Here is a 16348-nt window from a genome sequence, read left to right on the forward strand (position 1 = left end):
ATAAAATATTACAAACAACTTGAAACTTTAAGAAAAATGCAATTTCAACACAATGTTTTAACATTTAACTAAATAGGAATAAGTCAATTTTTCTTGGAAAATCCTGGTCTCGGCTCCACTTTTCTCATGTTGGACATTTTTCTGATGAGGGTGTCACGGTCAACAGTCAAAACGATCGTCCTTTAAGAGCGTTTGGAAAGAGACAAGTCTTCATTTGTGCTGCTCTGGTGGGAGGGGCCACGTACAGAGACGCTGGAGACGCTGCTGTGATAAACACCACAGAAAATTAACAATATTTTAATAGAAAATATAATTAAAATATTTTAGTAGAAAATCAGCTGAGGGCCAGATTAAAGGTCTTGGAGGGCCGGATCCAGCCCCTGGACCGTATGTTTGACACCTCTGATTTAGACTGTGAATACTACAGATAATTTGATTTAATACTATAGAACAGAGGTGACAAACCTACTTGGCCAATCAGGATAGGGCTTTTTTCTTCATGTTAGATTTAATATGTTTTCCTCTGAAGCACTTGTGGTTCTCCATCTCTCTCCCTCTCTCTCCTACTGGAGGCTACAAGCAAAACATGACCCAATTAAAAGTAAAACTAAGTTGCTGGTTTTGTTCAATTTAATAAAATCATAAAATAGATTCAGATTAATACTGAAGGTAATAACAATATTGCATCCAAAATACTTCTGAATACGAACAGTTGCATTAAAATTTTCCTGGGGAGGACTAGAGATCTAGCCTGATTCATCAGACGGTTTCACTTCGTAGAAACCGTCTGACCTCGCAGCATTAGGATTTGTTTGCTCGACGGTAGGCGAGTACGTTTTTTTATTTTAAAAATTGCTGTTATTTGGTTGTGATGTATGTAATGCTCCGCTAATGGGGCTGACTGGATATTAAGCTTTTCCCAAATCCCGCAGGAAGAAGGACAATAACGTCTTTCCCCTTGATAAAAAATTCATAAAACATGCGGTCTCTCTTCCCCTTGGCTTTTCCCTGGTGTCCAAAGTCGCACTTTTGGGATTCTTGCAAACCGTCTGTTTATTCCAATTCCTGACCTAGTCGCTGGAGAGAAATTAAATTGCACTAGATGGTTTTACTGAGTCTCTACCCCTGTAAGAATGAGAGTCTCTCCTCAATAGCCACAGATTAATCAGCTGAAATTTTCTTTCATATTTCTTTCCCAGGATGCTCTGATCGACATGGTGCGTCGCTCTAAAGTTCACTTCGTCCACTGCCTCCTGCCCAAGTCTGAGGCGGTGACCGGTTCCTCTGACCCCCGAGTGACCCACGGAGAGAGCCCCGACGCTGGGCTCATGACGCTGGACGTGGGCCTCCTCCGCGCTCAGCTCCGCGGCTCCAAGCTGCTGGACGCTCTGCGCATCTACAGACAAGGTAACAGCTTTAATAACATTTGTGATTCGTTTAGTTAGTTTAGTTAAGGTTTGTTTTTCACATTTTTTTAAACAGTAAAAATCAGGTACAGCACCTTTTTAATTGTTGAAAATTATACTAAAATTATTCATCTTGATGTTAGCAAATTCAAGCCATGATTTTTTTTTTATATTTTGTCCAAAAACCAGTCACAAAACTACCAAAAACACCAGTGTAGAGCCCACTTCATAACTGTATTCTTATTCAGAGGACAGAAACGTTCAGTCCTCCTTTTTTAGTTTAACCTTCTGTACTGAGTCTCCATATTAAACCTCATTATCAGTCCATTCTCAGAGGAGAACATTCGTCTACCAGATTCTGTACATCTTTCAAATAGTTCAAGTAAAACATTTAAATTGCCTCTGCTGAACAATGTTATTTTTTAAGAAAGTAACTTAAAGACGGGGTGTTATGCAAAATCAATGTTTATTTTTTAGTTTTACTTTTTTGCCGTGTTATAAGGTTGTTCCCTCACCAAAAACATTCCCTCCATGCATAAAAAAATTGGCCAATTTAAGTCCTTGAATCAAGTATTAAAATGTCACATATATTAATTAATATTATGAACTGAAAAATGTGAAAATCATGTGTCCTTACTGGTAGAGTGCTCATCCTCTGATCTGAAGGTTGGTGGTTCGAATCCTACTCTTGACATAAACATTATTGATCGAGTGGTCAGACTGCTCCAACAAATGAATACTGCCACTGTGTCCTTGGGCAAGACTCTTAAAGGTCCTATGTTACATATCTTGTGAGTTATAGGCCATGGTAGAACATTATTACCTCCTCAAAAACAGACCTGGAGTTGTGTTTTGTTTCAGTCACACTTGTTTGAGCGACACTTTATTAGTTTGTCTACATCTCCAAAGCTCAAAATGCTGGTCCCACCTTGTGTCGTAATAACAGGACAGCCACAGGGTCTTAAAAGTCTTTAAAAGGTCTTAAATTTCATGTTCATAAGGCCTTAAACAGTCTTAAATTATGTTGTTGAAGTCTTATTTTTTTCACAAATGTCTTAATTTTCATTAGCCCATTTTTTTGTTCACTCAACCGGGCTGCAGTGTGATGTTAAATGAAGGGAGCAAGAAAAAAACAACAAAAATGTGAAATCACAAAACGTGAATGAACGTCTAATTTGGAGTATGCACAAACAATACTTAGTTTGTCTGTTAGAATGTTATAAATGTTTTTTGGACATTTTACAAGCAGTGTATACGACTATAAATGAGTCTGAATGAGATTTTATCATAAAAGTATTTTTTGTTATTTAAAGCAGTGAGTAATGATCATTTCTGGAATTGGATCTGGTGTTTTTTTGCCCACATAATGGGTGTGATGTTGGTCTTAAATTTCATTTAAGTGGTCTTAAGAAGGTCTTAAAAAAGTCTTAAATTTGGGGTAGTCAAACCTGGGGATACCCTGAATAAAGCGGTAGTTTTCAAGTAAACAGCTCCTGTTACTTAGTTTAGTAGAGAGAGATCGGCAATTCCCGGATTTAAATAATCCAAATTATTCAAGTGAACGTGTATGGAGTTTAAAACCACTGTGGAGCAGGGATTTGTGCAGGATTTGTGTGTTAAACGTGTGTGAATGAAACAAAACACAACTCCAGGTCTGTTTGCGAAGAGGGAACTAAAGTTCAAAGTTCAAAGTTAGATTTATTGTCACTTTCTTCACATGTACTGGACATACAAAGGAACTGAAATTACGTTCCTTTTTATCCCATGTGTAGACAAGACAGGACAAACATTTACATGCACAGACACAACAAATATCATCATCTCTAACGCTACAGCAGTCGTGTAGTGGGGATTTTTAGGTGGAGCTACGTGATTCATGATGTCATCAATGTGATGACCATACAGAACATAAAGCATAGGCTACAGCACATGAACCAGGTCTAAACCAGGTCTAAACCAGAACTGAACCAGAACTGAACCAGGTCTAAACCAAGTCTAAAACAGGTCTGAAACAGGTCTAAAATAGGACTAAACCAGGACTAAACCAAGACTAAACCAGATCTAAACCAGGACTAAAACAGGACTGAACCAGGATCCTCGGAGCAGGGCATCTGCAAAGCGAGATCGGGCGACGGCTGTGCTTAGCCCCGTGGGGTGCGAAGATCTGTGCAGGTCCATTTTCCTGCGATCACCAGACACGCGGGCGCACCTCCGGGCCCGTCCCGACACTCAGTCCTGGTTCAGTTCTGGTTTAGTCCTGGTTCAGTCCTGGGATCAGTTCTGGTCCCCTCATGTCACAGGTCACTATAGGACAGTAGTGCAGATTTAATGAGCCTGTGCAGTTTGTTTTCACCCTTGCCAAAGCTCTGGTTTAACATTTAAGTTGTAGGATTTTTTTATATTTGTTATTTTTTAATATCTCACGTTGGGAGAAGCGGGTGGACTCTACCCCCGTATACCACGCCCACTACACCCCTGCACTACAGTAACCATAAATATAAACTAAAAACACTAGTTATTATTAAAACATAGATGAAATAATAGTGTAGTATGAGCCCTTTAACCCTCCTCACCCTCGTGTCTGTGCTCACCGCTGTATGAATGTGTGTGTGTGAATGTGTGAGCGGCTCCTTGATCTAAACCCCTTTGAGCGCCTTGATGGTAGAAAAGCACTTTATAAAAATTTCACTTGACAAAACCTGTAGAATTTCCGCGTTATTTCCAGCAGACGTTTCCTCTGTGCCTCTCACCCTCCACAAAAGCCTGTAATATGATTCATTCACACCTGTCAGAGCTGTGTTTCATCCCACCGTTTGGTTTTTGAAGTTTTTTTTTCCGGCTCTGACCTTCTCTTTCTCCTCTGCGCGCCCTCCTCTTCGCAGGATACCCCGACCACATGGTGTTCTCCGAGTTTAGGCGCCGCTTTGATGTCCTGGCGCCGCACCTCACCAAAAAACACGGCCGCCACTACATCGTGACGGACGAGAAGAGGGTGAGTGTTAAAATAAACCAAAAAAAAAAAAAAAATGAGGGTCACAAGTGTTTTTATGGATGTTGGATGAGGATTGTGTAACTTTTCTGGTGGGCAAATGCTTTTCTCCATGGAGATGTTTCTGTTTTTTCTGGAATGTTCCACAGTTTGACATTAAACAGCTTTACTTTACATTTATTCTAGGGATGCACTGATACAGATCGGCCCGATACTTCCTTAAAATACTCTTACTCATACTCGTTAAACGTTTGTCGATACCACACGCCGATACTACTATTACACGACACTTTACGCAGTATCCCAGTTTCAGTATCTCAAATATATTCTGGGATTTTCCGATAGTAACCGGGATACTGTGGCATGTACGCGCAGTATCCAGAATACGGCAACATAAAGTTGAGTGCGCACGTGTCCAAAAGACAAACAAACATGTCTGCGGCAAGTTCTCCTTCCTTCTCCTTATCGCTGACCTCTGAGAAATGCTTCATGAGGTCGACTATAAGGACCAAGGAGGAGGAAGGAGAAGTGAGGAGAAGAGCGAACGTTGCTTTAGATGGATCCGGATTCTCCGAACCAGCAGCAGGAACTACAGTCAGAACTACAACTCCCAGGAAAAGGAAAAAGCGCGTTTAATCCTCATAAGACTCGCTGAACCAGGAGTAAAACAGGACTAAAACCAGGACTAAAACAGGACTAAAACCAGGACTAAAACAGGGCTAAAACAGGACTAAAACCAGGACTAAAACCAGGACTAAAACCAGGACTAAAACAGGACTAAAACCAGGACTAAAAACAGGACTAAAAACCAGGACTAAAACCAGGACTAAAACAGGACTAAAACCAGGACTAAAACGGGACAAAACCAGGACTAAAACGGGACAAAAACAGGACTAAAACAGGAATAAAATAGGAATAAAATAGGACTAAATCAGGACTAAATCAGGACTAAAACAGGACAAAACCAGGACTAAAACAGGACTAAAACAGGACTAAAACAGGACTAAAACAGGACTAAACCAGGACTAAAACAGGACAAAACCAGAACTAAAACAGGACAAAACCAGAACTAAAACAGGACAAAACCAGGACTAAAACAGGGATAAAATAGGACTAAACCATGACTGAACAGGTCTAAACCAGCTCTAAACCAGAATTGAACCAGGACTAAACCAGGTCTCAGTCCCGGTCACAGTCTCGGTCTGGATCCGGTCTCAGTCCCGGTCTGGTCCCAGTCTGGTCCTGGTTTCCTGATCACCCGAAAGTCTACGCGGGCGCACATCCAGGCCAGTCCCGACACTTCTGGTTCAGTTCTGGTACAGTTCTGGTACAGTTCTGGTTTAGTCCTGGTTTAGGACTGAGACCGGGACTGAGACCGGGACTGAGACCGGGACTGAGACCGGGACTGAGACCGGGACTGAGACCGGGACTGAGACCGGGACTGAGACCGGTTTAGTCCTGTTTTCAGTCCTGGTTCAGTCTTGGTTCAGTCCTGGTTGAGTCCTGGTTTAGGACTGAGACCAGGACCGGACCAGGACCAGAACTGGGAGTGAGACCTGGAGTGACACTAGGACTGAGACCACTTTAGACCTGGTTCAGCCCTGCTTTAGTCCTATTTTAGTCCTATTTTAGTCCTGGCTCAGTCCAGGCTCAGTCCAGGCTCAGTCCAGGCTCAGTCCTGGCTCAGTCCTGGCTCAGTCCTGGCTCAGTCCAGGCTCAGTCCAGGCTCAGTCCAGGCTCAGTCCAGGCTCAGTCCTGGCTCAGTCCTGGCTCAGTCCTGGCTCAGTCCTGGCTCAGTCCTAGTTCAGTCCTGGCTCAGTCCTGGCTCAGTCCTGGCTCAGTCCTGGCTCAGTCCTGGCTCAGTCCTGGCTCAGTCCTGGTTCAGTCCTGGTTCAGTCCTGGTTCAGTCCAGGCTCAGTCCAGGCTCAGACCTGGTTCAGACCTGGTTCAGTCCGGCATCGCAGTTTAAGTCACGGAAACAGGAAACGACCGTTACCCATTTTTTCCATTTTTCATTTAAACACAAATCGTTATATATTTATTCATTTTGGTTTTAGAGACAAATAATGAAGAAAACTGTTGTTTTTTTGTTTTCTTATTTTTGGTTTTACATTGAAAAACAAATAAACGAATGACACACGAATTGGATATCGTTACATCCCTATGAAACAGCTCTACTTTACATTTATCCAATTACGTGTGGTTTTACAGCTCAAAAACAAACATTCTGACTGTAAATGGAGTCGCATCTCCACAGATCTTGGTCTGGCTTTGTCTCCATGGAGATAGAAAGGTTTAAAGCCATACTGTGAAACATTCCAGACAAAGCAATAACATTTACATGGAGAAAAGCGTTTGACCAGCACAACCTCCACCAGAAAAGTTAAATTATATCCATTTGGACTTTAAACTAATGTAATTTTGTGGAATAGTTTTTGTTTTAAGAAAAATCTAATCCGAAACTTTTAATTGCCACATTTAAATCAGTATTTTCGTACTGCGGGAAGCCAGATTGTGCTCGGAAACGTGGGGAAAAATCAGGTTCAGTGCCTTTAAACCGCTGCAGCTTTTGTGTTTAAACCTTTTGCGTCTCACCTTTTTTTGACGGCTGTGAATAATAGCGCCCCCTCCTGTTTAAACGGTCTTATCTTTGTGCAGGTTTAATTAGCTGTGCCCTCATTTAGAGATGTCCAAACCTCTCCAAAAATAACTGGCTGCTGTGAACCGTTCTTATATTTTTACCGCATTTCTTTCTAATCACCCAGGTACCTCTCCTCTGGGCTGTCTCCTTCTGTATTAATTATGAAGCCAGCGCAAGGCCTTTGTAACAATTAATTACCGTCGCTAGGAGTAACGCCTTTTTTTAGGTCGTTAACTGGATTTTACAGCTAGCGCCTCATTATTTTGAAGCTTTTGTGTTTTGGTCGCAGTTTTAAAACCTTCCCCCGAGGCTTAATAATTGTCCTCGTGAGTATAGAGGTTGATCAAAGATGTGCGAGAGGGGGCGTGAGCACAAAAATAGGCTTTCCAGATGGGAGTAAGTTAACATTTTCTCATTGCAGCGACTGTCCAAATAACTGGAATTTAAAAGTGCAGTTCCCCGAGTCGCACAGTGAGGGAATTCTGGCGAAAACATTAAGATAACTACTGTATTTTTTTGGACTATACGTCCCTCCGGAGCATAAGTTGCAACTACAGCGTTCTGTTAAGTTATGTTATTAGGTTCTTTTTTTCAGACCTAGAGTGTTATTTCATACCTGACAGTTTCGACTGCTCACTAGCGTCTTCCTCAGACTCACGTGATGTTGCTGTGTCGTGTCCGGTCAGCTGATTTAAACAGGTTTTGGCGCTGCTTTCCTACCGGTGGAGGCAGGACGACAGCGCCACCTGCAGTCCGACTTCCTCAGGACAGCATCCCAGGTGTGTGAGAGTAAAAAAGCCCCCTCGTCCCGGTTTACAGTCCTGTGGGCACGTTTCCGTATTTCGATTGCTTCTTTAATCCAGCGGCGATGTTTGTTTTCCTCTGTCCCAATGATGTTTGCTCCGTCCCAATCCATAACGTGGTTCTCTCTTTTGCAATGGTCAGAAACGGCCGATTTGAGTTGTTCCTGTTCTGCTTTGTGTTTTGTTGCTCGTGTTTCGCCTTCACTGTTTCCTTCTCGCATTCTGTTCTATGTTCCTTTTTTCGTGTACTGAACGCCCTCCCTGTTTCTCCGATGTATTTTATTGCAGGACATGCAGGGTATTTCGTATATTACATTACATTTATGCTCCGGTTCTATTTTGTCTTTCGGGTGGACGAGTATTTGTCTGAGTTTTCTGTACGGTTTCACTGGTGTGTTGATATTGTGTAAACATCGCCGCTGGATTAAAGAAGCAATCGAAATACGGAAACGTGCCCACAGGACTGTAAACCGGGACGAGGGGGCTTTTTTACTCTCACACACCTGGGATGCTGTCCTGAGGAAGTCGGACTGCAGGTGGCGCTGTCGTCCTGCCTCCACCGGTAGGAAAGCAGCGCCAAAACCTGTTTAAATCAGCTGACCGGACACGACACAGCAACATCACGTGAGTCTGAGGAAGACGCTAGTGAGCAGTCGAAACTGTCAGGTATGAAATAACACTCTAGGTCTGAAAAAAAGAAACTAATAACATAGAATATCGGAAGACCAAATGAATCTCATTGGACTGTTCTGTTAAGTTCTCACTAGGCTGCGATCATTATTTCCGAACGTCTGCGCCTTTTGTTTAAAAGAGACGACAATAAATGCACTGACAAAATTTTGAATGTTAAAAAACTATAATACCAAACCATAAACGGTTATATTTAGCCTTAAAAGTATGTTCAATTTTATACATGCTGTAAAGTCATGGAAAATTCACTTTAGGTCATGAAAAAGTCGTGGAAAAGAGTGCGAACCCTGAATTAAGAAACTCAAACTTGAGAAGAAAGTGGTGGTAAAAACGTGGGTCGATCGGCAAAACGGCATCTTGAAAATAAATGATTACAGATTAGTCAAACATTCTTTTAATTTAAAACAAGGACAGTGCACAGAAAACATTAATCCCGGAGACAAAAGATGCTCTACGTCAGATTTAGCCACAAGCTTCTTTCCGTTTTCATGCACAGATCAATCCAGATACAACTTCAAGACGGTAAATGAGAAGGAAAATCACTATTACATGGTTAAAAAACACTAGGTCCGCTTTACAATCAAACCTATTTCTTACCAAAATCGAGTGTGAGATTTGAATATCCTGACAACACTGTTACGAATTATCTCTCAACATCATTGCGCTTTACTTCATGTCGCCTACATCTCTTCTAAATCTTTTCTTCCGCCTGCTTCCCGCTGACAGGAGAGAGCCGGAGTGAGGCTGTAACTAGGAGCTATAATTGGAGAAATAATACAACCCATCTCACTTTGACAGTCCAGATTCATCCCAGAGTCTCTCCGTGTCCCTACCCAACGATATGAGACCGCCTTGGCACTTCACAGATGGTTTTAGCTGCCAGAAGACTTTAAAACACCCCCCGCCCCGTCTCTCCTGTCTATGTATATATGTCCCCGAAGACCAGAATCACCATTTTAATGTCCTACAGCGAGGAGGCAGTGCAGTTTGTCAGGTGCAAAGTGAAGTGAAAGTTACACAGAGAGAGGAGGCACTGTCAAACTTTTTCACAGCGAGTTTTACCGATGGAAATTAAGAGTTACAAGACGGGGAAATAGCAGTCGCGGCAAAACGGAACGAAGCTGGGACTGAGCTGGGGACGAAAATGGAATAAGAAGTCGCGAACAAACTGGAGTTCTCGGGATACTGAATTTTCAAACTTGATTTCGATACAAAAATAGTGTTGTTCCTCTTTTTTTTGCGATCTGATGGTCTTGTTGAACTCGCCGATACCGATACCAGTCCGATACTAACTGTAACTGTACACAAAAAGTCACGGTTTGGTTCTTTCAGTTCAGTATGGGAAACCGTTTGTGTGTTTATTAAATCAACAATTTGTTTTAACGTTATACAACAAGGAAAAATAAAATAAATGCAAAGTGCTGCTTGGTAATTTTGTATGAATGAACATTTTGTATGTGGAGCCATCAAAGCAAAACCCCGATCCCTCGCTCCACCTCGGTTACGAATTTAAAAAGTCAACGCCAAAGCGAAAGGCTCCAGCTGTTCGCCAAGAAACACCTTCCACTGCAAAGAGACCAAGACGTGATGTTGCTGTAAAACCACAAGAACAAGAAAGTGCAGCTCAGTCTGTTTGTCTTCTGCACCTCTCACTTTATAGGCGAGTTTCATTGTTGACAAAAGCGCGCGTTGCATGCTGGGAATTATTTTGGTCAGCGGCAAGAAACACTAATTCAACATGACGGACAGAGCGAGAAATCACGTAAAGCAGGAGTGTCAAACTCCTTTTGGTCCGGGGGCCGTATCCAACCTACTTTGATCCCAAAGGGGCTGGATCAGAAAACTCATGTCATATAAACCCCAAAAATAACAATAAGTTCAAATATTTGTGCAGAAAAACACAAATCTATTACAGAATTTTTTTTAAATTGATGAACTCTTTCTTTTTCAAAATATTATAATATTATGAACAACCTGAAACTTTAAGAAAAATACAATTTCAACACAAAGTTTTAACATGAACTTGTGTGTAAATAGAAATAAGTCAATTTTTCTTGGAAAATCCTGCACTCAGCTCCAGTTTTCTCATGTTGGACATTTTTCTGATGAGGGTCACGGTCAACAGTCAAAACGATCGTCCTTTAAGAGCGTTTGGAAAGAGACAAGTCTTCATTTGTGCTGCTCTGGTGGGAGGGGCCACGTACAGAGACGCTGGAGACGCTGCTGTGATAAACACCACAGAAAATTAACAAGATTTTAACAGAAAATATAATTAAAATATTGTAGTAGAAAATCAGCCGAGGGCCAGATTAAAGGTTTTGGAGGGCCGGATCTGGCCCCCAGGCCTTATGTTTGACACCTGTGACGTAAAGGGTATTGATCCCGGTTATTTATCCACTCTAACGGCAGAGGACCAAAGACCATTTGACCAGAAATTGGTCATAAGCATCGATGGAGCCAAATCACCCTTTTCATCCCCTACAAAAGGTGGACCAAACCAAATTTCTGGTCAGAATCGCCAACTACCTGGACAAATATTCACTTGGGCGATATCCACAATGACTTGGTGGAAACTCCTGGGCCATTCACAGCAGAAAAGATGAAAACCTCCAAGAGTCTCGATGTGTTGTTGAACTTGTTGGAGTCCACGGTTTGTTAGGATCTTCTACGTTTGCTCTGCGGATGTTTGAAAGTCATTTAATTCACCGTTAGCGGTTCTTTTCACTCAGAATACGAAAAAGACATTTTCCTTCTTCCGTGCTTCTATTTGTGCATCCGATAATGCAGCAGGAATTTACCATTATCAGGGATAAATACGCGAGGTTACGCACTGTGTTTGACGCTATCGTGTTTCTTGCCTTCGACCAAAATATTTCCCAGCATGCAACGCGGGCTTTTAATAACAATGACGTCAGCTGAAACTCGCCTATAAACAGGATCCCGCATGGATGGAGCTCCACATACAAAATGTTCGCTGCAATCTCAGGATGATTTAGACAGCCAAATGTTTCCCTTTTTCATCCTTCCTGTGGATCAATCCTGCCCGTCTCCTTCACCTTTCACTATTTTTCAATTCCGTTGCGAAGAGAAACAGTTTGAACGGAGGTTTGCAGTCACACACATCTGATTCCCTTTTGCATTTATGGAGTTCGCAAACAAATTTCTCGAGCTGTTTTCCGCTGTTAGGATCCAATAACCACACAATTAACGATGTCTGAATCCCAAAACTAAAATATGACAATATCAGAACCAGAAACAAAAGCGATACGGTTCAAAAGACTTGAAAAGATCGGCTTTGTCAATAGACGCATCCCACTGGGAAAACAAACATGATGCTTTTAATGCTCACTTTTTCGGAAAATCCTTCCCAGAATGCATCGCGCGATGACCGGAAGTCCAAGATTCTTGATGCGTCGATACGTGAACTGTTATACTCCTAATACTCAGGCTACTTAACATAAAAGAGCAAAAAATAAATCTTCTAAAAGTCTATTTTTAAAGAAATACAACAATAAATAAGTGCTGATTTAAGCAGATTTAAGCTCTTTCATTTTTTACCACAGTGTGAATAAAAACAACAGTGAGGCCTGTAAAAAGACGCTCATCCTCCAAGCACACGGCAAATTATGCAGAGTAAACAAAAGTCTGAGTTAGTCGCTATTGCTTATTGTTGTCGCTGTTGTCGGGCTGCGCTCTCTCTGTTATTTTACCAAGCTGAGCGTCCACACTAAAGGCTAAATGGAAGTAGTAAAGAGTTCACAAAAATGTCTTTCTGTCATTATCAGCGTGTCTGCAGAGCCTCCACAGTGTGTATTTAAAACTCGGAACATCCTGAGTGTTAAATACAAGTTGTTCAAAGTGCACTCGGAGCAAGCGGGCTTTCCTGCTTTTCAATACGCATTTATATTTATTTTAAACTTGAAAATCCGGCCTCAACCTTCTGAGGATTCATTGTAAAGACGCAGAAACATGTTTTTGCCCTTCAAAATAAAAGCCCTTGTCTCGAAAGCATTGATTTAAACAGGCACCGTAACAGCCCACTAGAGTCCTCTCCTCTCTTACATGTTCAGCCTTGAGTTGTCGTGTCCTTGCTCCTGTCTGCTCCTGTCTGCACCTGTCTGCTCGAGTGCTGTTGACGATACAAAAAAAAAAAATTAATAAAGTTTCCAACTCGCTCAATAACAACTCTGATACCACAGTGATACTAAAAAAACTTTCTTTAAATAATAGAGTGTGATTTTCAGCATTAAATCATAACACTTTCTTTTCTGTGTAGTACTTGTTTTATTTTATTTATCTGAATTGTGAATTTTAATCGAGTTTTCTTTGTGTTTTCAGGCCGTGGAGGAGCTGCTGGAGTCTCTGGACCTGGAGAAGAGCACGTACCACATGGGCCTGAGTCGAGTGAGTGCAGCGTTCATTTAAAAACTCAACCGAGCCTTTGAGCAAGACACAAAATGGGCCGTTTGATTTGTGTTTCGCGTGACAAATTTAAAGCTACCGTTAAAGTAGTTTATTTGATTTGTTTTGTGAAACCTGTTCCCCGTTTGCAATGTGAAAACAAATGACAGAATTATACACAACATTTAATTATAATAATGCATTAGTCTTGTACTGCGCTTTTACAGACTCTTAAATTCACTTTACAGTTTGTTGCATTACTCATTCACAAAACACACTGTGGTGGTGAGCTGTTATTGTAGCCACAGTTGCCCTGGGGCAGAGTAATGGAAGCGAGGCTGCCAATCTGCACAGCAGGCCCCTCTGACGACCACCAACACTCACACACACACCACTTTCCACCACTTTCATACTAGGCAAGGTGGATGAAATGTCTTGCCTAAGGACACAACCACAGTTTTGTTTGACACTGGCGCCCCCCTGTGGTGCCTGGTACAGCCTCCTGTCCAAATACTAAAAAGTCTTGGCCCTGCTTAGCCTCAGAGATCTGTCGAGATCAGGCTTTTACAAAACGGTTTGGCGGCAAGGAAACACTGGAGGTGGCAAGATGTTTTAATGCCACACTGTGGAATTTTATATTCAGAATAACAGTTCCATGGAATTAAGCAGGAGGCTCTACTTCTGGCCAAGTAAGAGTCAGGTTTGTGGAGATGCAAGGCTCACAGTAGAACACATGTTTCTCAGAATAATGAAAACATACAAACAGTACAACGGTAGAATGTATGTACAGGGTTCTCACAGTCATGGAAATTGGAAGTCATGGAATTTTGTACCGTATATCCTTTAATTTTCTCAGAAATCATTGTGATCACAGTACGCCTTATAATCCAGTGCACCGTATGTATTCATTCTGGTTGTGCTTACTATCTTCGAAATGATTTCATGTGGTACATGGTTCTCAAAAATCAGTCAAAATGTTTTAGTACGACTTTGGTAAACTACGAAGCTGCACCGCTTGATGGATTGTTGGAGCATTACAGTTACTGTCGTCAGAACCCTCGTGGAGTATAGCCCGATTTATGGTCCTTAGTCCGACAGAAGCTGAACCACATCAGCGCACAAGAGCAAACAGCGCTCATAGTTTTTGCCAGTGAACCATGTGGTTTTAAGTTTTGTTTCTGTAAAACATAAACAAATGTGAGCAAAGCTGCATTAAACACATTATTACTCAATGTATATTTGTGTCGTCTTCGTAGGAAATAAAAAAATAAAAAAATTATGAGCCACCCACATTCAACATTCATAATCCACATTCACCAAGACAGGGAGGCGACGCCGGGTGAATTATACCAAGATCTGCTGATGGATCGTGGACATCTGGGTTAAGGATCAGTCTCAAATGTCGTCCGTTTGTTTCACTTAATGCTCCTTATAATCCAGTGCACTTTATGTATGAAAATAGATAAGAGAATTCAACATTATTGATATTGCGCCTTATAATTTGCCTTATAGTCAGAAAAATACGGTAAATTAAATGAAAGTCATGGAATTTTAGTATCTCTTTCAAGCAATTACAGTGTTCTTTTAAATTCTATTATGATTATTTCCGAACGTCTGCGCCTTTTGTTTAAAAGAGACGACAATAAATGCACTGACAGTATTTTGAATGTTAAAAAAACTATAAAACCAAACTATAAGGTGAGTGGAAAGGGTTAACATTTCATATTTAGCCCTAAAAGTCTGATCAATTCTACACATGTAAGGTGCCGTAAAGTCATGAAAAATTCACTTTAGGTCATGAAAAATGGAAAAGTTTTGATATTTTGCCAGTGAAAAAGAGTGGGAGCCCGAGTTTTTCCACTCAGAGATACAATTTTCGAAGCGTACCATTTCTAATTTCTATAACCTTGTGTCAGAAGCCGGACCCTCCCTCCACATTTAAGTGCAGGAGACAAACCCGGCCTAATCTTGTGGGTGTGAAAGGGCATCCTGATGGTTTTCTTAATGAGATCTGTGAATGTCTCTGGAATAAAGAGCAGACGCCGCCTTGAGCTGTCAATTAGCCAGAGTTTCAGTTTAACCTTGTTTCTCATTCATTTTATATTACGGCTAATCGAGCTTATTGGATTTTATATTTGCCAAAGCAGAGGACACACAGAGGCTTCCTACGCAGACGCAGCCCACACACCAAACACGCCGGGCTCTGCGGAGTCTGAAATTATATAAGGTGAAGTTTGAGTTTTGAATAAAACATAAAGAAGACAAAAATTTAAATATGTGAAAGAAATTTAATGATATTTATAAAATCATTTAGTTAAAAGGCTTGTACCTGATTTTTCTCCAGGTATTTGAGCCCTTGAGCCGTTGTGTGTTGTCTGCGTCTAATTAGAAAGCGTTTGTCCGATAATCAGGAAGTGCTTGTTAGCATGCTAGTCGTTTTTTAGCTGTACTATGAAGGCAAAATGCTTATAAATTCATTGTCGTGAATAATTCGGTAAAAATTCACTCTTTTTATTGATTATAGAACTGGTTTGGCCCTACTGGATTTTAAATTGGGTTTGTTTAGGCGACATTTATTGTTATTCTGCCTCTTTACTGTCATATTTAAAGACAGTAGGTCGGCCTAATGGCATTTTTGCATCACATTCTAGCCAGTAAAAAAAAGTAAATAAAAAGTAAACTACTCTGTCAGCCTTTAGCAGTAAATGTAGCTCTAAAACCGACACATTTGCAACTCATCGCTCACACAGACACCTCTCAGATCACAAGTCTTCACAAATAAGTGTCCTTTAATTCTGACTCAAAACAATTGTCTGTAAAAAGAATATAATCCAGCATGTTGCAGTTACTGAGTGTGTCCTCTGTCTGTGGGACACTCCTCTCTTCTCCACACTCAAACAAAGTAGTTTTGTTTCTGGCCTAAACTGCACTAGTCAGGCTGATGCCCCTAGTGCCTCCGCTCAATTTCATTTCCCTCCAGCGACTAGATCAGGAATCAGAATACACTAGACGGTTCGCAAAAACCCAAGAAGTGCAAGTTCGGGCACCAGCCAATCAGCAAAGAGCCATACATTCTGTGTTGGCAACGATTCCCGAGATCGAGGATTTAAAGCCGGAACACAGAAAATGTTTGGTGAATTTTATCAAGGGGAAAGACGTTATTGTCCGTCTTCCTGCGGGATTTGGGAAAAGCTTAGTATACCAGTTAGCCCCGTTAATGACACATTACATACGTCACGACCAAATAGCAGCAATTGGTTACATAAAAAACGTACCTGTCTACCATCAAGCGGACAAATTCTAATGCTGCGAGGTCGGACGGTTTCTACGAAGTGAAACTGGCTGATGAATGAGGCTAAAAGTGCGCTGATGTTCGTTTTTATTTATCGTCAGTATCGTGGATCAGACACGTGGATCT

At 41.4% G+C, this 16348-nt stretch overlaps 1 protein-coding gene across 1 annotated transcript in view; it reads left to right on the plus strand.

Annotated features, from left to right (window-relative positions):
- The window catches only part of LOC110172745 (unconventional myosin-XVIIIa-like), a 297696-nt gene that overhangs the window by 129124 nt on the left and 152224 nt on the right, over nt 1–16348 (plus strand). The window contains 3 exon segments of the mRNA XM_055166713.1: nt 1200–1407; nt 4289–4398; nt 12868–12933. Of these exon segments, the coding sequence (XP_055022688.1) occupies nt 1200–1407; nt 4289–4398; nt 12868–12933 (384 nt within the window).

The sequence above is a fragment of the Boleophthalmus pectinirostris genome, unplaced genomic scaffold, assembly GCF_026225935.1.
Source record: "Boleophthalmus pectinirostris isolate CB_2022bp ecotype Guang Dong unplaced genomic scaffold, ASM2622593v1 HiC_scaffold_9, whole genome shotgun sequence".
NCBI classification, from domain to species: domain Eukaryota; kingdom Metazoa; phylum Chordata; class Actinopteri; order Gobiiformes; family Gobiidae; genus Boleophthalmus; species Boleophthalmus pectinirostris.